The sequence below is a fragment of the Carassius gibelio genome, chromosome B2 (genome assembly GCF_023724105.1).
Source record: "Carassius gibelio isolate Cgi1373 ecotype wild population from Czech Republic chromosome B2, carGib1.2-hapl.c, whole genome shotgun sequence".
Lineage (NCBI taxonomy): Eukaryota > Metazoa > Chordata > Actinopteri > Cypriniformes > Cyprinidae > Carassius > Carassius gibelio.
Window position 1 is genome coordinate 19,331,271 of NC_068397.1, and position 20,988 is coordinate 19,352,258.

A 20,988-nucleotide genomic window follows, 5' to 3' on the forward strand; every position below is an offset into this window, starting at 1 on the left:
GTAAACTACATGGCAAAAAATATGAAGACACCCTTCTAATCAAAGGGTTTGGCTTTTCAGCTACACTCATTGCTAGCAGGTCCATAAAATCAATTATACAGCCACACAATCTCCTTAGACAAACATTTACAGTAAAACAAGGAGTACCTGTTTTGTTCCTGCTTAAAGCACCATGTAAAAATATATAATATATATATATATATATATATATATATATATATATATATATATATAATCTCTATCTACAGTCTATATAATATAAAGATTGGTTTCTTCTTTAAATTATAAAAAAAGTAAAAGTATAAATGGTAATAGTTTTATACTAAAACTAAAATCAAAACAATGGAAAAACCCTTAAGATAATATGTAGAAAAAAAACAAGCTTTTTCTTTAAGCACGCAGAATAACATATGTGGACTTGGAACGATAAATTGCCGTTTTAAACGATTACATTATTTGTGATAGAAGACTTTTATTACATTAAATGTGTCTTAACTCTCATTTTTGAACAGTTTAATGCATCCTTGATTAATAAAATAAAAATATAATTTTAAATTTTAAATTATAAATTTGTATAATTTTGAAATTAAATGTTTAAATTCCCACTGATTGGTGGATTTAATTGTTTTCTGTGAGGCATTTCATGCAACCTGTCACAGACCCGAGAGCCAGTGAAAGTAAGAGATTCATCTTATCTGAAGAATGTCAAGGTTTAATGAAAGGACATCAGTCCTTGTCTGGCTCTCTCTGTGTGACCTGCTTCGTAAAGATTTGAATCATTTGGTTGAAAGACAGTGATTAATGTGGTTGGAAGAGGGATGAATTAATGACTTTTGCCGTCACCCACATTTTTTTTTATGGTCCCCCATGAATTTTTTGAAAATATCACACACCTCGTTTAATAAGAACTACATCTGTTCATTTTACTCAGTACTTTTCTCACTCACTACACTATAGTAATTTTTGAAATGGTATTTGTTTGAGTTACAGTTATTAACACAGGACATTGTGACTTGATCTAGATGGGATTGAGGCTCCATTGTTCATTTGACTGAGTGTCTGTTGTCTGCATATGGGTGTTACAGATCTAATTTACCTGATATCCTCAGGGAAAACTAGTCCCATCCTCATGGCTTTATGACCATAATATTATTCTAATGTATGTGTGTTTGTGTGTGTGTGTGTGTAGAGCATGCAGATGGGCTGTGCTACAGACTGACCACAGTGTGTCCGACGGTGAAGCCCCAGACTCAGGGTCTGGCTAAAGACGCATGGGAAATCCCACGAGAGTCACTGCGTCTAGAGCTCAAGTTGGGTCAGGGCTGCTTCGGAGAGGTCTGGATGGGTAAGACAAACACTTAAACGCATTCCCCAAAGCACCTGGCACACTTAAGCCCACAGCTAACATCTAGTCAAAAATGCTTCAGTTGATAATGTATGGCTGAATTCATGGTTACTTAACCAAAATTATACTAGATTTTACCCAACTCTCCTGTGCTGTTAACTTTATTTATATCTGTTGTTTTCGCACATGCACCACAGTACTTAAGTGTTTACATACCAGAGAGAGATGTGAAAGTGGGCTATTTAGATCCTTCGTCTTTCATCACTGCTCTTGAAGATTGTCATACCGCAAGCTCCAGCATGCCACTTCACAGAAAACAATGTTGCCAATTTGTTTCAACAAGCATAATAGGTTCCACATAACTAATTTGTCATCGTCTGCTGGCAATCTGTGTCATTGCCGTTTAAAAGGTTTTTTTTTACAAAACGGCCTGTCCTGGACTGGCAAAGCAACATTCTTTACTTGTTTTGTAAGATTTCTTAAAGGGATAAGTTCCCAAAAAATGATAATATCATGACTAAATATGATAAAATACCCTCAGGCCATCCAGAATGTAGATGTCTGATTATTCCTCGAAACAGGTCAGGAGAAAATGAGCATTACGTCACTTACTCACCAATGGATCCACTACAGTGAATGGGTGCCATCAGAATGATAATACAGCTGATAATAGTGTCACAATAATCACAAAGCTTGTTTAATTTAAACTTCACTTTTACTCTGATATTTTTCAAATACTTTTACTGTGGATGTTTATGGCTTACCTTTGTTCACTTGTCAATTTTAATAAGAGCGAACACTTCAGTTTTGCTTTTTCTGAATTAGTACCTGGGTTGCACACCGTGTTTTTGGTGCAGTTGGCGGAAATTGTCTAGTTTAAGAATTGTCAGAACATTCAGCCTTGTTTCAACAAATGTTTCTGAAGATAAAGTCTGAATCCTGGGAAGGTTTTCAAATTCTTAATTGTGGAAAAACTCTTATCAATGCTTGCTTTTTGCACTCATTTTGTTCGTTCTTTCATTTTTCCCCTAGGTACATGGAATGGCACGACCAAAGTAGCTATAAAGACACTGAAGCCGGGCACCATGTCTCCCGAAGCCTTCCTGCAGGAGGCCCAGATCATGAAAAAACTTCGGCATGACAAGCTGGTGCCCCTGTATGCTGTTGTGTCCGAGGAGCCAATTTACATTGTCACTGAGTACATGGGCAAAGGTATCGTGCACTCTTGTCTTGTTCCTTACTTCTTCTGTGTATATTTATAAGCTCAAACAGTGTGTGTGTGAGAGAGATATTACAATTAGGTTATATCTCTAATTGTATTGTATCACGTCAGGTTCTTTCGCAATGATTTATTTAATGTCATTAAATAATCCAGTCATAAAAACGGAATTTACAGTTTAACACGGAATGGCACGTCATTTGCCAAATTTTGAATTAATTAATCAGAAATAGTTGATTGCGCTTGCATCAAATCACGATATGGACTAATATCTGTAAATATTAAGCCGGAACAATCTGTTTAAATATGAATCCTGCATGTTCTGCTTGTCTCTGTTAATGAATGGAGCAGAAGCGCAACTTCCTTTATCACACATGAAAGTGCGCGTGACGCTCCGGTGATTTCAGCGTCTGCTGTCCAACTAAATAAAGACGTGAACACATGAACAACATCTGCAGAACTGCTCTTACAATCACTTCTTGAGCATTTTACCATTTGATTTGAGTAAAACTAGTGTCACATCACATACACAGAACTGTAAAGGTACGTCAACCTGTCAAAATAAAAGTCCGGTTAAAGACTATTGTTCAGCAGAATGTACATAACCTACCACTAAAAAAAAATCTAACTTTTTTTAAAGGTTGAATCACACAACATTTCTTCCATATTTTATTTGTAATAGTAAATCCCCTATGTTTACCAAAAAGTTAAGTTAATTTTCAATAATTAAAAGATAAATTAAATTAATGTTTTATGTGTTTAATGTTTAATGTGTCTCAGAAAATGCTTTATTTAAAACCCCAAGTGAATGGCACTTAAATGCACTTAATTCATCTGTCGACTTTATTGTGATTGTTCACAGTACAAGTACAGACAGAGAAACAATGGGTAATAATAAAATCTTTATTTTTGATGCATGCATTGCATTCTATGCGTTTAAAAAAGGAAACTTAGTTGTTAATTTGAAGAGACCCAGGAGTCTTATTTTCTCTTGCATAATTAATATTGCACTTTAAGCAAAAACACATTTTATCCGATTACTCGATTAATCGATGGAATTTTTGGTAGAATACTCGATTACTAAAATATTTGATAGCTACAGCCCTAATTACAATATTATTACACATCATCATATATTTAAGATTAGTGTGGTTCATATCATGTTTTTGATCCACTTTTAAACACTCAAGTTAAAATGTACATTTTGAAAAACTGCTTCACTTTATGCGTCTGACTTTTAGGGAGTTTGCTGGATTTCTTAAAGGAGGGTGAAGGCAAGTACCTCAAGCTGCCCCAGCTGGTAGACATGGCTGCCCAGGTAAGAGAAAAAACCAAACATGATCCACTGTTAACCAGCCAGTTTTGTTTTCCTTTTCCAAGCATGTCAAAGTGAACCTGAACGAGTGGCATCTCCCAGAGTGGCAGGGTTTCTGTTTCAGCCTCCATCTGGCTGTCATATTTATTTAATATCTGATATGACATCCTGCTGCCTGTGGGTCTCTCCCAGGCACTATGATCCTCATTTCCCGCCTAATGCCTGGAGCACTTAACTGCCACTCCTATGGGGCCACTTTACTTTAATGTGCCTACTCAATTCTGCTCTGTTCACTTAAAAAGCTCACTGTTGCTCTCTCACGTTCTTCTTTCCTTCTGCTCTCTCTCTCTCTCTCTCTCTGGGCTCCCATCGCTGCTGCATTGCTTGGCTGAGGCTTCAGTCTCCCTCTCACATCTCCGCTTATAAAAACCTTTTGGACAGTTTTGCTGTCTCAGATTGTTTATTAAATTCCCTTAAGAATTTTCTGTCTGTGTAGATGTTGCCCATAAACCGCTATATGGATGTTGGTTAAACCGTAGCTTTTTAAGAGCTGAAACTTCGATCATGTGCCACCTCAACTGAACCCATAAATGGTTCCACGACATGTTGGCTTTTGTAAGAGCTTCTGGAGGCTTGATTTCCTGTCATCTTGTCTAGATTGCAGATGGCATGGCCTTCATCGAGAGGATGAACTACATCCACAGAGACCTGAGGGCTGCTAACATCCTGGTGGGAGACAATCTGGTCTGCAAGATCGCCGACTTTGGCCTGGCTAGACTGATTGAAGACAACGAATACACTGCTAGACAAGGTACGTGGACGGAAATGCAATATTAACACATTCGATAATTAGGTCTGAAGCGATAATTACTTAATTGCCTGGTCATGCTTTGTGGTATTAGAAATAAATCATGATTATTATCCACATTAAATTCCAGTCACATACTTCCATCCGACTAAGGGAATTTTAAGTGAATGTAGGCGGTTTTTAGCCTCTCTTTCCGGTGCAGTAGTGCGTTATGTGAGCAGTGCATTCTAATGTTATAATATTGTAAAAAAAATACATATATTATTTTATGACTAGAATAATATTCCACTCAGGTTGTGAATGGTGAGTAGATGAAGAATTTTTTCTTAAGGGTAGTCCACTCCTGAAGAATTAAGCAAAATTATGTATTTTATTCAATAATTATATGATTAATGTAAAACCAAAGCATCGATTATAAAATGAGGCAAAGAGGAAATTGTCTAACAAAATATGCATGGTGAAATATGTAACTCATAATCTTTTGTCTGCAACAAAGCTGTTGTGCTGGAAATTACAAGGCAGTCAGCATCTAATCATGCATAATTATCTCACTTACTTTCTGAATCCATCATCTCCCAGAATGCACTGTGATTGTGTACAGCATGATGACTTGTCATTACCTACATAAATGGTGAACGATGATTTTTCCCTGCAGGGATTCTTGAGTGCCCAAAGGCTTCTGGGCTGTAAAGAAAATGGTACATCACATTCTACAATCTTATGCTTTGTATATGCTACTGCGTTTGTAGATGTTTCACTGAGGATCTTTAAAGATCAATGAATCAGTGTCTTTCAGTTTCTCATGTTCCCTGTTTTGACACTTCCTTGGTTATTATCGACTGACTAATTAATAAACTCACCAGTCAGAACACTTTAGATCAGCACATAAACTGCAGACACAGTGAGCTTTAATGACCAAGGTACAAATCCGGCTTATGTTGTGTATGTTGCTGAAACAATGAACACCGCATCAATGGGATGATATGACCAAAAAAACAAAACAAAATGAATTTCATTTTTTTTTTTACTATTCAGAAGCATTAAGTTCAGTAAGGTAGAGGTCTACAGGATGTTTTAAAATGCTGACATTTGCTTTGCTTTTGTAAGAGCCATTGACTACTGCAGTAATTTAGAAAATATGTGCCATTGTTCCTTCAGGAGCCAAGTTTCCCATTAAGTGGACTGCACCAGAAGCAGCGCTGTATGGCCGATTCACCATCAAATCTGACGTCTGGTCCTTCGGTATCCTGCTGACGGAGCTTGTGACCAAGGGTAGAGTGCCATATCCTGGTGAGAAAAATGATATTTGATTTAGCATTAAATCAGGGTTTTTTTTTTTAGTTTTTTTTTTTTAGTTTTTTCTCACAGTCTTCAATTTAGGATAATTACATTCCACACAGTTTGAGATATACTTCCATGCATATTTAAAAGTGTAGTTGACACACAAAAACATAATCGCCCTCATGTTGTTTAAAACCTGTAAACTTTGTTTAATCTTTGAAAACAATATTTTTCATGAAACCTGAGCATGTTCTGCTCATCCTTTGAAAGTGCATGTAACCAATGCACCAAATGTAACCAAAACTTAGAAAATCCAAGGTCATAAAGAAATCATAAAAGGATTCCATATAAATTGAGTGGTTTAATCCAAGTCTTGTGAAGAGGTATTGATAAACACAATTAATTTAGTTTTTTTTTTTACTTTTAAACAATGATCAATGCACATGCACAGAGCACACGTGGTAAACACAGAAGCTCAGTCGTGTGTGTGATGCACAAGAACAAATGAGGTATGCTTTAGCGTGATGTGTATATATTTAGTATGTGAAGAAATACATCAATTAAATCTGTTCATCATATAAAGCAATTGCATTTCATCACTGGGAGACTGGGATTAAACTACTTCATTCATCTGGATTTATTTTACAACAACTTTATGACCTTTTTGTGTCAGTTTTGCCAACTCTGGATGGAGGGACAGAAACTTCTCAGGTTTTATCATTGTATTTCGAAGATTAACCAAATGGGGTGAGTAAATGATAAACAGAAATCTCATTTCTGGGTGATCTACCCCTTTAATATCATGCACAACCAGTGAGACACACCTGAACCAGCTAATCATGGTTTTCAGGTTTACTCAGAAAATCACAGGCAGGTGTGTTCAACAGACCTGCAGGTAGATAGGTCTCCAAACCGAGAGGTGCAGATTCCACTGTGCCCCCTACTGGAGCAGAGAGGGACTGCTGTGTGTGTTATTACTACTCCGAAGGAGCCATCTGGCTTAGGCGGGCATGAAGGACTGACTGGGCACCAGTTCTTATTTACCACCATCTGTCTGTTCTTTTCCTGCACCCGTCCCTCACACAGCCCCAGTCTGTCATTTGTAGTGCTCACCTAAAGCCTTTCTCACTGATGCTGCACATCACAAACCCAGTTAGGCTTTCATCAATCATTCAGTCTTACACTATTAGACTCAGTCCATTATTGATTGGCATCTGCTTCCATGCAGAGCCCTAGAAGAAGCTGGATTAATGCAGCAACTTCACCGGCAATGTGGCTTAGTGGTTAATGAACTGGGCTGGTTGCCAAAAACTTGTAGGTTTGAACCCCAGTAAAAGAGATCCTTAAACTTTTAACTTTCAGTTTTAACCTTGAGCAGATGCACTTTGGAATGTGTACACTGTTCGGCTGAACATGTTTGAATTGTTTCATAGTGCAAATACTGGAGTCAAGTTTATGGAGAGTGTTTATTATCTGTAATATATGACAGTGCTTTGCCTTAAAGGGATAGTTCACCCAAAAATAAAAAATGGTGTGATTAATTACTCACCCTCATGTTGTTCCAAAAACCTTGTTCATCTAAGGAACACATATTACAATATTTTGATGAAATCCAAAAGCTTTCTGACCCTTCATAGACAGCAACACAACTGCAATGTTCCCAGGTCCAGGAACATAGCAAGGAAATCTGTCAAATAGTCCATGTGACATAAGGGGTTCAACCGTAATTTTACAAAGCTACGAGAATAGCAAAATTATACAAAAATATAATGTTTTCAATGTATCATGATGTATGCGCTTGCTTTGCATCATGTAAACAATGCATGCGCATGGTGCTTACGTAACAATGTGTCAGCTTCGCATGCATCGTTTACATGATGCAGAAGCTAGCGTATGCCTCGTGATACTCTGTTTACAATGGCGGCATATTGCAAGAGACTTGATGAGGAGGTGAAGTGTTGTTAAATAAAGTCATTATTTTTGTTTTGTTTGTACACAAAGTATTCTCGTAGCGTTTCTGGACCTGAGAACTTTACAGTTGTCTCTTGCTCTCTATGAAGGACCGGGGGGGGGGGTCTCAGATTGCATCTGAAATATCCAAATTTGTGTTCTGATTATGAACAAAGGTTTCTTACAGGTTTGGAACAACATGAGGGTGAGTAATTAATGACCACATTTTTATTTTTTTGGTGAACTATACCATAGCATTTCCATCCAAGGCACAACAGGAAGTCCAGCAGCTTTTTAACTGCCCACGTAACATAAGATTTATTGATTCGAGTTTAGCACACATAAGACTTATTGTTGTGAGTCATTATGCAAGCGAGTGTAAATTAAAGTAGGCTCAACACAAAAAGGTCACTCTGTGTTTCTTGCATGCATAAAGAATCCTTCCTCTGAGAGCGCTCTCGGATACAGTCGGCCCACTGATTTACACTTCCTGTCCTCTCACGTAGCACCAGACTGTCTGTCCCCTCTGTCCTCGACACTCCTGTTCTCTGTGGGTTCCAAGTGAAGTGTCCGCTGTAATTACACACCCCTCACATCCTGTCTGAGACAGTCTGGCCGCTTAACAGGGGGCGGTTGCACAAACTGACTTGGTATCAACTGTTTTTCAGGCATGGTGAACCGAGAGGTGTTGGAGCAGGTGGAGCGGGGCTACAGGATGCCGTGTCCTCAAGGCTGCCCGGAGTCGCTGCACGAAATGATGCAGCTCTGCTGGAAGAAGGAGCCAGACGAGCGGCCCACTTTTGAATACCTCCAGTCCTTCCTGGAGGACTACTTCACCGCCACTGAGCCACAGTACCAGCCCGGAGACAACCTGTAGAGACCTTCTACGGGGCCCAGAGACTCACCACCACGTGCTAATAAGCCACCGGGACGGTTCACAAACCCACTGTGGCACCTCCTCCCTACAGCTCCCCTGCAAACTTGTCCTTACAGAGATGTTTTTGTTTCTACCTTCTCCCCAGAGAGTCAAACTTAAAAATTCAATTAGTGCATCTAAAACATATACTTCACTGCAGATCCAGGCTGTTCTCTGCCTGAGGATGTGTGTGTGGCGGAGTTGACGAGGGTGTGTGCATGAGCGGGTTTGGAGCGGGACCACGTCACGCTCCCAGAGCTCTGCTGGGGTGATTCCCTGCATTGCAGACAGAGGGAGCTGTGAAACAAGCGATGAGTTTAGTGCTGAAGGCTGCTTAACAGTTGCACAAAATCAGCTTTTTCTTTATCTTTGTTTGTCCCTCCCTTTTTTTGTCACCTGAATGCTAAATCTTATTGTAAAATCTGTTTTTATTATTTTAAAGCCAATCCCCCCCCCCCCCTTTTTTTTAAGTAGTTGTGAGTAGTTTATTAAAAGTGACCAATAACTGTGGTTGAATCGGTTGGCGCTACCAGTGACAGTGCCATTGCTGGGACAGGGAAGTGAGTCAAAGTCAAAGTCAAAGAAGGACAGAGAATGAGACGCATGAGGGCATTAGCCGTTCTGAATGTATGGGAGATGGGGTTTAAGACATCAGCTACAGGGGCAGAATTAGTTTTTCTCTAAACGCTTTTATAGCAAATCATGATTTTTTTCTTCTTCTAATAAGTACCTTAATTTCAGTTTCAATCAATCTCAGTCCCTGAGAGCTTGAAATCATATCCGGAGAGATGATTCATATTGGAAAGCCTTCGCAAAACATTTCTGATGACTGATCACCATTTCAGCCAGCTGCTAATTTTCAAGCAAAAAGTAATTATTATAAATCATATTTTTGTCTCAAGGGTAATTAAGCAGAGACCTTTTATTTAACAAAACACTAGACCTGACCAGTCCAAACGTTATTCCTCATGCTGCTGTTGAGACCCTACAGGTCGCAATATCACAACAGCAATGCCCGGGTTGGTTTTTTTTACGCACATCAGCACCCACACTGCCAGGTTTGTGTTTTTTGTGCCAACACATTTGTAGTGTTGCCAACCTCTTGGTACAAATTCATTGTTTTCTCATGTACACTCCAATAAATGAACCACAGAGATTTATTGATCTTTCACAGAGGATTGCATACATTAATATTTCAGTATATTTCAAGAGAGCCATGGTTTCTTCATCTTGACATATGAATGTGAACTTGCTCAAATTATTTCACACCGATCTTTGTTTTTGACCAGGAATAAGAATTACAAAGCCTTTTTAACTCCATGATGTACCACAATTGCTGCTGGTGGAGTTGCTATATTTCCTGTTAAGGCGTCACTGTGAAATATTCAGGTACTAAAGATCGAGAACATTTACCAACCAAAGTTTGATGGAGTCAGTAAAATTTGCCTCTCTATCCTGAGCGCATTGAAAAAAAAAAAAAAAAGATGTGATTGTTTCCCTTGATCTGTTAAAATGGTACAAGTCTAATGTAGAGGGCAAATTAGACCTCATCATAAAGCGTTACAATTTTTGCACCACTATTAAAGATTTAGTCTTAAGGTTTGGTCATGTACTGTCTGTAATGGTTTCATTTTATCCATGACAAGAAATTGAATGCACTTGGGATGAATCAGACCGATATCGTTTGGAGGGCTAATTTGTTGGTTTCTTCTCCCTTTTTGTCGTGTAGCTTTTCATGAATAGCGAGAGGCCTTCTTTTTGTCCTTCCTGTATGCGAGCCCTTTGTCCTAGGGACTTTTGTTGTCTCCTCCTGTATCCAGGACATCCATCTCTCCCATCACCACCTCCTGTTTTAAAAGGGCTACAGGCTAGTTTGTGCAAAACTCTGTTATTGATTTTTGTTCATGTCAAAAAAAAAGAAAGAAAGGAAATACTCTAATGTAAGGTGAGGGTCTCCGCTTCAGAGTTTGATGAGGATGTTTGTTGTGAAAAAATGGTAATGATTACTAATCTGAAGAATTTGTACAGTGAAAAATAAAGTTTTACGTAATGCTTTTAACTCCATGTGGTTATGTGTAAATCGTGTGTTTGTGTTCAGACTTTTAAACTGGAACTCTAAAGTTTAGGTAGATGGCATTGGGACTGAACAGAAACATGGGGGGGTTTTGCGCAGATGTCTTGCAGATTATATACATCATGCCTTAAAAAAAACAAGAACACTGTTAGACTAGTCAGAGGTGAGCATTAAATCCACTGCCATTATTTTAAAATATGAACCCAGTAGCGTCTGAAATAGATTTTTTTTTTTTTTAATGCTTTATTGAACCTTTTTATATATATATACATAAATCTTTAATGGGCCATATAGTATGAAGGCTATGCTAACTGGGCAAACACATCAAAATACAGGACACTGATGATTAAGAGATATACTAATAAACAATCCTCAAAAGCCTGTTGTATGATGATGCATGCATTTTAACACTATTTTTCTTTAGGTATAGAAAATTCTAATTAAGTTGATTCAGTTCAGTAAATGAGTATATTGAGAAACTTAAATTCTCAGTTACTTCATAGAAGATTCATAGATTTTTGGCAAACATTTTTTACAGTTATGTTCGGGCCTTTTTCTTGCAAAAAAAAAAAAAAAAAGTATGAACAATCAACAGGTTTTTCATCAATGTTTTTGTCATTTTTATATTTTAGAGCCCTTAAAAATTAATGTATCAAATATGATGCAGCAAGCTTAGGGTTATAAGGGTTATAGGGTTAATAATTGAAATCCTTTTAAGCATGGCACCACATTGGCTCCCTCAGTCCCTGGTTAAGAAGCCCTGATTTATGTGATTAAACTGTGGGGTGAACTGTGTGCTGATGAGTGTGAACTATTCTGACATTTCATGATGTGACTAATTGGAAAGCGTCTCACCTGGCCATCTGCTTGTACATGCCCAAAACCTCCTGTGCCACATGCTGGATGAAGGCAGGATCCTGCAGCCTGAGAGTGTGGCGGGGTTGAGAATATTCACTTCCACCATAATATCTGCTGCTGGGGTGTTGTCGCCCTCCTCAGTCTGTGCCGCAACCTTGTTTTTTGGGTTCAATAGATTTAGTATCTGGTTTTTCCACTGAATCTACCACCACTGTTGCTTTCCTTCTCACCTACTGAATACCATGCTACATGTCCAAAATAGCACAGTATGACAAAAAAAAAAAAAAAAATGTAATATGATATTTTCTTGGTAGTGGCTCACCGTGGCAATACTAAAGATGCTCTCAGGAGTGGTGTTGTCATTGGCAAGCTCAGTCACAAAACCAAAGTCAGAGGCCATGTTGCTGAGCCAGCTGATGGTGTCATCAGTGTGACGTCATTACACAATGCCCACCACCTCTTCACACTGCTGCCTGGACGCTTCCAACAGCTGAGAGGCTTCATCCAACTCGATGTGTAGTTCTCTTACATTTGGGCATTCTATGAATCAAACAATAAGGACTTGAATGATCAGTATCACTGATAAGAGTTTTCTAAAGGGACCGCTCTAGAATGTGTTGCTTCTTAAGAATAACCCTGAACTATAATAACAATACACATATTAGCATCAGAAATGACCGACGGTAATGTCTGACTTGTTCTAAGCATGAGCGTATTCTTTCATTAAATAATGGTTAACCCATAATTATGTCAATATTTACTTAAATGTGAACTGTTTTAATGACTTTTTATTCAAACTTTTGTCATTGTGAAAACTGACAGTGCCTATTCTGACATTCATTGTATTGCTATAATAGTGTAATATTTACTTTAACGAGTAGATGGTATGTAGATGAGGGACAGGACTGTAAAATAAAGTGCTATCAAATTTTCTTTTTTGGCTGAACACACATTTGTCAAGATAAAGCACCTTTCTCCTCCTTTGTCTTCTCCATAGCATCATGAATTTCACTGAAGGCTTGTGTGACTGCGGCCTCAAACTCCTCCTACACACTTCTAACAAAATCAAAGAAGCACATCTTCCAGTCCCACACCTTCCAGAAAGGCAGAATCCAGAGCTTTGTTGGCAGGCTTGAGCACCAGCTCGCTCTCTTTATTCTCCTGAAGCTCGGCCTTCATAGGGCCTGGTCCAGCTCATGGTGGAAGTGGGAGACTGTGATTGACCAGGCTTCCCATTGTGGTGAGCAGGTTGCTGAAGGAGTCCTCAATCCTCACCACCTCCAGGTCAGGATTCTCTGCGCTCTGGTTCAGCACAACCTCATCCTGAGCATCACAAGGGCCCAAGCGAGAGCTCAGCCTTTGGAAGAAGTTCTATAGCTGTTGAGAACAGAAAAATACATGATACAAATTTGGTATTTTGATTCTGTTAATAGCTATCTCTATAGCTGAATGGCAAAGGTGGATGAGAATTCTGTACTTTATTGTTAAAGGTAGCAAATCGACGGCGGCAGGTGTTGATATAGAAGTTCTTACAAGTGTCCTCAAGACAAGGTCTACATTCCTCCCAGTAGGACTTGAGAGACTCCCTACACTGCTGTTCGGCTTAGTTCAGCTCTTTCTACGTCCTGTGCGATCTCTGCTGCCCCCTGGTGGTGCAAGAAGACAAAGACAGGTTTTGAACATTTAAATCAAAATGGTACTTCATTTTATGTTGAGAAGTTTTTTTATTTAATATTTTTTTTTTTTTTTTTTTTTTTTTTTTTTAACACAACTAGAAAAAACGTTATTTTGGTTTTTAAAAAATTCCACTTATATTGACTGACCTTTTTCTTCTTCCCGCTGTGCCTGAGGGATTTCATGAGGTTTGAATGTTTCCCTTCGTTCCTTGCCATCACCTCCTTTACTTGTTTGATCCCAATGATTTAGAGCCTTTATTTAAAAGTTTTTTGAAAGATAATTTTTCTTTTCTCTTGGTTTTTGTCCCCAGTCAGTCTAATAGTTTTGATCATGGGAAAGAGCGAGCAGTAACAGCTGTGAGTAACCACTGAGTGGCACTACATCTTCACTGAAAATTCACGTGTTTTATAACCTTCAGGAAACTTAGTTACTTTTAGTCTTAGTCAGTATATGTCACTCTTTAGTCCTGTGGTCGTTTGTGTCAGTCTTTTTATCTAATACATTTTTATGTTTGCTTCCAGATACTTCCACTGAGAATTGAGGCCCAGTTTTCTAGATCATAGAGAAGCTTCTAGAGTCTAGAAGCGTCTTTCTTGGATTAATGAGGTGGAATATGGGATCTATTAAGCAGTTTAAGAGGTTACAGAATGTGGCAAGTCTTGTGACTACCCAAAACCCTACATTTGATCTTTTTCAGCAACCAGGCATATGAGGTGTTATCTTGAGAAGCAACACATTCTAGAATAGTCTAGAAATACCACCAGAGGTGCACAAGTTCACCAGTTTATATGTTGTCTTGAACACAACAAATCCTCCATATCTGGCAGGTCCAAGTCAAAAGCTGTGTGTTGTAAGAATAGAATAGAAAGAATAGTGTTTTAAAGCTGTCACATCATATGTCTGAGTGCTGGTAAAACAATCAGTAAATAATTTTCTGCCATTGATATTTGTGGCTAAGTTTGTTACACAATAGTGTCTGCATTAGTCAAAATGAGGATGTTCTGTTAAATCACTGCTCGAGTAATTAACAACTAAATGCCACAGAACATAAAGTAGCTCTGTGACGACATCCTTATCTGTAGATTGTATGTGTATGCCTAATTGCTTATATTCATTATTGATCTGTTTGGTTTTAGATCAACATTAGATCAGTGATACATAAAAATGGCATAAAAATCTGATTTCCATCCACAGTAAAATACACTGTGATCATAAGTAATCAGTGTGATCAGCAAGTATTCTTTAAAAAAATCTAACTACCTTTCTAATCTTTTGTATTCTATTTTCTTTACATTTATTATGCAATTTTGTGTGTGTGTGTTTGTGAGAGAGCTTGTTTATGTGGTTAACGAGGACACAAATTTGTATAATGACATAGGTATGACACAGGTATTACAATGAGGAGGTGGTTCATTTTTAGTGTCCCCGTAATTCAAAACGCTTATAAATCATACAGAATTAGTTATTTTGAAAATCCAAAAATGCACAAAGTTTCCTGTGAGGGTTAGGTTTAGGTGTAGGGTTGGGGTAGGGCAATAGAAAATACAGTTTGTACAGAATAAAACCCATTACGCCGGAGAGTCCCCATAAACCACATATACCAACGTGTGTGTGTGTGTATGTGTATGTGTAAAGATCTCTAACACTAGCTTGCTCTATTCTTTTTTTATTCTATCTGTTTTCTTTTTATTTATTTTATTATATTATTTAAAATCCCATGCTACGTGTACTGTGTTAACCTAACTGAGACTTGTTATAGCACTTATATATCATTGCTCTTTTTGTTGTTTTTGATTGCTTCCACTGCCTTCATTTGTAAGTCGCTTTGGATAAAAGCGTCTGCTAAATGAATAAATGTAAATGTAAATGTAATAACTGTGCAATTAAACTTTTCAGGATCTTTACAAAGTATACAATAATATTATTAATATAAATAAACCATTATCATATTTCACTATAGACTCTAGACAGAGCTATCTAACATTATATGAAGATCAAAGGACTTTATTAAGGATTAAACTCACCAGAAAATTCCTGATATCTGACTGCAGTGTGATTAATGCTGTTCGCTGCAGAGGGAAAATATGTTTTGCTTATCTTTACCTGAACTCTTCTATTTACACTAAGTAAAACCAGAGACGAACCAATCAAAGCATTTAAAGGTTATGACACTTCAAAGTGTAACTAGCTTTTTTTTTGCGGTTCTCAGTACAGTTACACATATTTACATTTACATTTTTGGAATTTATATTTATTAACATGGTATACTCTTGTTTTTTGTTGAGTCTTCTCACCAAGAGTCTTCTCACCAAGGCTGCATTCTTTCAAATAAAAAAATACACTAAAACCCAGTACTATTGTGATATAATATAGATTTTTCTTTTTCTGTTTCCTATTTGAATGTAATTTATTCCTGTGACGTAAAGCTGAATTTTCAGCAGCCATTACTCCAGTCTTCTGCGTCACACAATCCTTCAGGGATCATTCTGATTTGGTGTTTAAGAAACATTTCTACTATTTATCAATGTTGAAAACTTTCCAAAAACTGATGAATATTTCTATGAAAATTGTGATGCAGTACTTTTTCAGGTTTTGATGGCAGTTTAAAACAACATGATTTATTATTATTGTTATTATTTAATGTCCTTGCTGAATAAAAGTATGAATTACTTACAAAAAAAAAAAAAAACACAGCAAAGTATTGATTGGAAGTGTATGCTAATTGTGTTATGGCATTTTTATAGTTTTACTCATTTTTAAGAACAAAGGTAAATATAGGTAAAGGTCAATTTTAGGTAAAGGTAAATCTAGCACAGGTAAGTTTGATAAGTGTTATGATGTATATCACAAAGTCTTAAAGTCTCAAGGTTTAAAATCAACCATACGTATATAACGAAGTAGAAAATTGGCAACAAAGACGTTGTGTAGGCCCATATTCCCCTTACGTTTCTCATTAGCGCACAATGTCCTTGTAAAAGTGCCCTCTCTTCAGGGCTTATGACCCTGAAAATAGTATTTTCTAACCTCTAATGAGAAACAGCATCGTGGGCCACCGGTATGACCATCTCTGCTAAGTCTAAACGCACCTGTTTCTCATAACCCTATCTGGACCTGTCGCTCTCCTCTAGTGCCAAAGACCTGGTGGTTGGCACGCCGAGGGTGAATTACTGGATCTGAGAGCACGGAAACCTCGGAATTCATATAAACAGTAATGACCGAACATGCTATGAAAACATTGCTGTAGTATGAAATGATACAGACCCTCTTTCCAAATGTACCATGAAAAGTTGCCAGATTTTTACTATATTGGATGTCCTTTAAATGCTGGAAGCTTTCATAATCTTTTTTTTTTTTTTTTCATTTCTATAAAAACAGTAGCAACTAAATGGTATTTTGGTTGAAACTGTGGTTACCATGGTAAAATTTGAGAGTAAGGTGTCATTCCGAAGGTTAATAAAAAAAGTCACCTGCTCTGGCAAATATTTGGTACTTATGAGGGCAAATAAAGTCGGTTTAGAGCCCAGCAGTGCAGCTATAATATGTTGGATTTTTTTTTTCCTTTTTACGTTACTGCTTAGCCTCGTTAAGTTGGAAAAACATTTCTGGCCAGTGTGGTGCTACACTTGTGTGGTGCTGCGGATCACACGGTTCTGAACAATCCAGCGGGATGTCAAATAATTAATCACGGATCCCTGTGGCAAAGGGATTTAGAGAGAAATGCAAAGAAAGAACAAAATGAGCTGAGTGCTTATTAAACCCGAAGGGAGCAGAACAATGGTGCAAGTAATTTTGAGCAAGTCAACACACGCAAAGGACTTTTCACTTGGCAGCCCTGGGATTCAGAGCCAATACACTGGCATACCTAGACATTTATTACAAAAATGGCACCATAATTGATTAAGAAAAGATCCAATAACTTTATATGATGCACATATACAAATCTGTATTATCATGCTAATGTTGTTGTCATATAACACATGATATTTGGTGTTGGACATGTGTTTTATTACATTAAATGCATGATCAACATGATATTTTTGAATGCATGATGATATTTTTAAATGGAGAATACAGTCCCATTATAAGGGAGGAACTATCAAAACGGATTTTGCTTTTAACAGCCTATTACAAGCTTTTCAGTCTAACTTTAAAACATTATGGCCTGGTTTCACAGACAGGGCTTAGACTAAACCAGGATTAGGCCATATAAACTTTGCCTTAGAAAAAAACATTACTGGTGTGCATTTTGATACAATATAAAGGCACTGATATATTTTAAGATCAGTCAGAGCAAGTTTCTTTCATTTGAAAGAGCTCAGACTTAGATTTTAGTCTGGCATTAGGCTTAAGCCTTGTCTGTGAAACTGGGGGGGGATGTAACGTAATTTAGGAAACAAATAGTGTAATGAATAATTAAATAATGTAATTATATTATTGTGTAATTATATAAAGCTTAAAAGGATAGTTCCTAAAAATGAAAATTCTGTCATCGTTTACAACCCCCCCACTTGTTACACACATTTTAGAAAAGACTTTGTTACAAAAGACATTTTAAAAAATGTAAAGAAAGTCAATGGCTACTGTTATATGTCATCAGGTTGTCCCTATCCCTTTAAAACAGTTCTTGCAGTGAGATTTTACTTTGTTCACTTGTTTATCCACTAACTACGTTTAGTTGTGAGAACAAAATCAGCTAAATAATTTTAATTTAAGAGGGTGAACTAGATATTTGAAACCAACACACAAAACCACTGCTAGAGAAAACACTCATTTCTGTAATTTAACTTTGTACTGATATAAAGTTTTCATTTGTCACAACTCTAGTCCTCACTTTATATACATTATTCCAGCTCAATAGTGGACATAAAAGTGTTGATAAAGACTTTTTTCTACACTGAAAGGTTGTCCCATGCTAGATTTTAACCCATGTTAAGTCTTCATAACAGTGGTGAAGATCAGTGCAGAGTATAAAGGTATTTAAAATGCTGAGCTTTTGGGTGAACACAATCACGTAGTAATTTGAGTAGTAATGTTTCTACACTGTTTCATGACAGATTAAGATCTCACAGCACTCCAAACTAAACAAAAACTAACTCGTGCAACGTGTAAGACCCCCTAAAGTGCCAAGACCAGAGCAAGTTAAACTCCAGATGCGGTGCGGCACATTCAGATTTTCAGAGAAGAGGAGGCTGCTGCTGCTGCTTTTCACCTGGTTTCCCTTTAAGAGATTCAGTTCATGTAGAAAACAAGTGGACTAACAGACACCCTACGGACTCCCAATTTCTCTCTGGTTCTCGGGTTGCAGCCAAAAGGCAGAAAAGGAGGCATCCTCACTCACCTCAAGTGAATTTCCATCGCGAACACGTTCTCATGGAGAGAGAGAAAACGTTTGCGTCCTGAGCAGAAGTTTATAGCCTGCGACTCATTAAACTTCGTGTCCACGAGTTTTCCATTTTGTTGTTGAAGGTTTTTTTTATTTATTTATTATTTTTTAGCCTCAGTCACAGGGATTGAGATTATACGCATGTTTCAGGTGGAATATTCGCATCTGTGAAACTTTAGTGGAAGTGCGCGAGCGCGGAGATTGATGTGAACTTTTGGCACGTGACGGAACGGTGTACCTCAGTTTTACCACAATGAAGGGTAAGTTTCATTTCAAATGATCCACTGCTTACACATTTTAATGCACTGTCTTTTTAAGAGAAGTCTCTTGAGTCTATCCACGCGTCTCGCTCTTTAGTTTTTCTACTTTTCTTTCTTTCTCTTGTGAGAGGAATGTGTGTTACTCCAGTGCACGAAAACATCTGGTTGCAATTAACTGCTCATAGTGTCTAGGTTGGCGGATTGTTTGGCTGAACTGTTATAAGACAGCTGAATAGAAGGATCTACACCCAAGCTTGTGTTGCTGACCCGGCTATTGTGTGGGATGTTCACTGACATTGCTCCCTTTATCTTAATAAACAAATCAAAACAAAGCAATAAAAAATGTAAAAAAAAATTACAATCAAAACACGTGGCCACATTACAAATGGAACATCTGGCAGGGTGTGAAGATGTCTTTAAGGGTTGAAAAACTTGTGAAATCTCATTTCTGCTAAAGTTTCTATTAAAGTCTGCTAAAGTTTCTAACGTGTTAATGTTCAACGTGTTTGGATTCATTATTTCTTTATTCAAACTTTTAAAATAAAATAAAAAGTTTGACACAAAAAGGAGTGAACAGGACTTTTGAGAAATATAAAGTAAATGTTAATATTATGTTGATATTAAAATAATGTGCACTGACATGTGATGAATAAAACAGATATAGCCTATCAGTCTTCTAGAAACATCTTTTGATTCTGCATGAATTGGATCCACCCTTATGGATGTAGCCATATTGAGATCACATGATCAGCTTTTTAAGTTGCTTCTATAATAATGTTTATTTCATAGCTATATTTTAGGCAGTTCTTTTAGTCAGGTACTTTGGAAAAATGAGGGGAAAAAAACTATAAAGAGAAACCGGGACAAAACAGCTTCAATGTTAATTAGCCTTAGCAACAAAATTGTTTTATCCGGACTAAGTATAAACTCTTATATTATTGGGATGAATAAGAAAAATGTAATGAGTGCAGATTTAAACGTGGCATGTGCTCTTAATTCTAAGTTACAGTCATTTGTGCTGTGGAAATAAAGGGTCAGGATTATATAATTAAAAATGAAAGGTCCTCTGTATTTTCGGAGGTTGTTGAAACTTGGGTGTTCTTTGAGCCAAGATGTTTTCCATCTCAATTGCACACCAGAATTTGAATGTGTGACTCAGAGAGCCACTTAGAATAAAAACAACCCCCACATCTCTCCATCCCGTCTCATTTAGCATGTCCAATGGCCAGATGTTCTGACAAACACAAAGCCTTCACATCACATTTTTGTGCCTTTAGAGTTACGCAACATTGACCTTCTTTTTATTTTCTAACCAGAAGGCTGCCATCTAGTGGAAATTTCAATGTAAGTATTGTGTGTGTTCATAATGCAACTGGAATTGAATGCAGTGCTATTAAAAATAAATACTTGGGGGGAAAAAAACACTCAATGTGTATCTAAAAACAGGAAGTTGTATTTGTTGTCAATGTTTGTGTCAAAAAGTGGGTTACTGTGGGTTGACTGGATTTCGGACTAAATTTTTATTTACCAAAAAATCAATTCAAAGCATTAACATATTAATGTTTATAAAACTAATAAGGATATTTAGACCACACACATTGAATTGTTGTTCCCCTGAGTAATGGTTTTCCGCAGTCTTCTGTGATACTCCTCCATGCATATCATTTTTAACCTTGAAAGTTTTATTTCAAGCAATATTTCTCTTGCAATGTCAAGTTTCTGACCGTGGCTTCGTAAAAATGTTGTCTTTTGGGTGTGTGGGATTTTTGTTCCCTTGCGTTTCCCAGAGTTTTGTTGTTATTTTCAGCTAAAATACTGAAATAGCTGTCAGCATCGGTCTACAATTCTTTGTCCCTAGCAGTTTGTTCCCTGGTTATGGGTTGTGTGTCTGTCCAGTTGGAT

The 20,988-nt window shown here is 37.4% G+C and overlaps 3 protein-coding genes across 3 annotated transcripts in view; 2 read left to right on the forward strand and 1 right to left on the reverse strand.

Annotated features, from left to right (window-relative positions):
• The window catches only part of yes1 (YES proto-oncogene 1, Src family tyrosine kinase), a 26,899-nt gene extending 16,006 nt beyond the window's left edge, over nucleotides 1-10,893 (forward strand). Inside the window, exons 7-12 of the mRNA XM_052548424.1 lie at nucleotides 1,190-1,345; nucleotides 2,378-2,557; nucleotides 3,806-3,882; nucleotides 4,537-4,690; nucleotides 5,846-5,977; nucleotides 8,587-10,893. Of these exons, the coding sequence (XP_052404384.1) occupies nucleotides 1,190-1,345; nucleotides 2,378-2,557; nucleotides 3,806-3,882; nucleotides 4,537-4,690; nucleotides 5,846-5,977; nucleotides 8,587-8,795 (908 nt within the window). The 3' untranslated portion in view covers nucleotides 8,796-10,893. The remainder of the gene's footprint in view (nucleotides 1-1,189; nucleotides 1,346-2,377; nucleotides 2,558-3,805; nucleotides 3,883-4,536; nucleotides 4,691-5,845; nucleotides 5,978-8,586) is intronic.
• A 1,312-nt stretch (nucleotides 10,894-12,205) lies between these two features.
• On the reverse strand, nucleotides 12,206-13,658 carry clul1 (clusterin-like 1 (retinal)). Its single transcript, XM_052549332.1, is given in 8 exon segments — nucleotides 12,206-12,306; nucleotides 12,737-12,840; nucleotides 12,842-12,938; nucleotides 12,941-12,981; nucleotides 12,983-13,143; nucleotides 13,244-13,382; nucleotides 13,384-13,412; nucleotides 13,590-13,658. Coding segments are annotated over 8 exon segments (741 nt in total).
• A 4,960-nt stretch (nucleotides 13,659-18,618) lies between these two features.
• LOC127950957 (collectin-12) overlaps nucleotides 18,619-20,988 on the forward strand; it is a 41,892-nt gene continuing 39,522 nt past the window's right edge. The window contains exon 1 of the mRNA XM_052548423.1: nucleotides 18,619-19,086. Coding sequence (XP_052404383.1) covers nucleotides 19,080-19,086 — 7 coding nt within the window. The 5' untranslated portion in view covers nucleotides 18,619-19,079. The remainder of the gene's footprint in view (nucleotides 19,087-20,988) is intronic.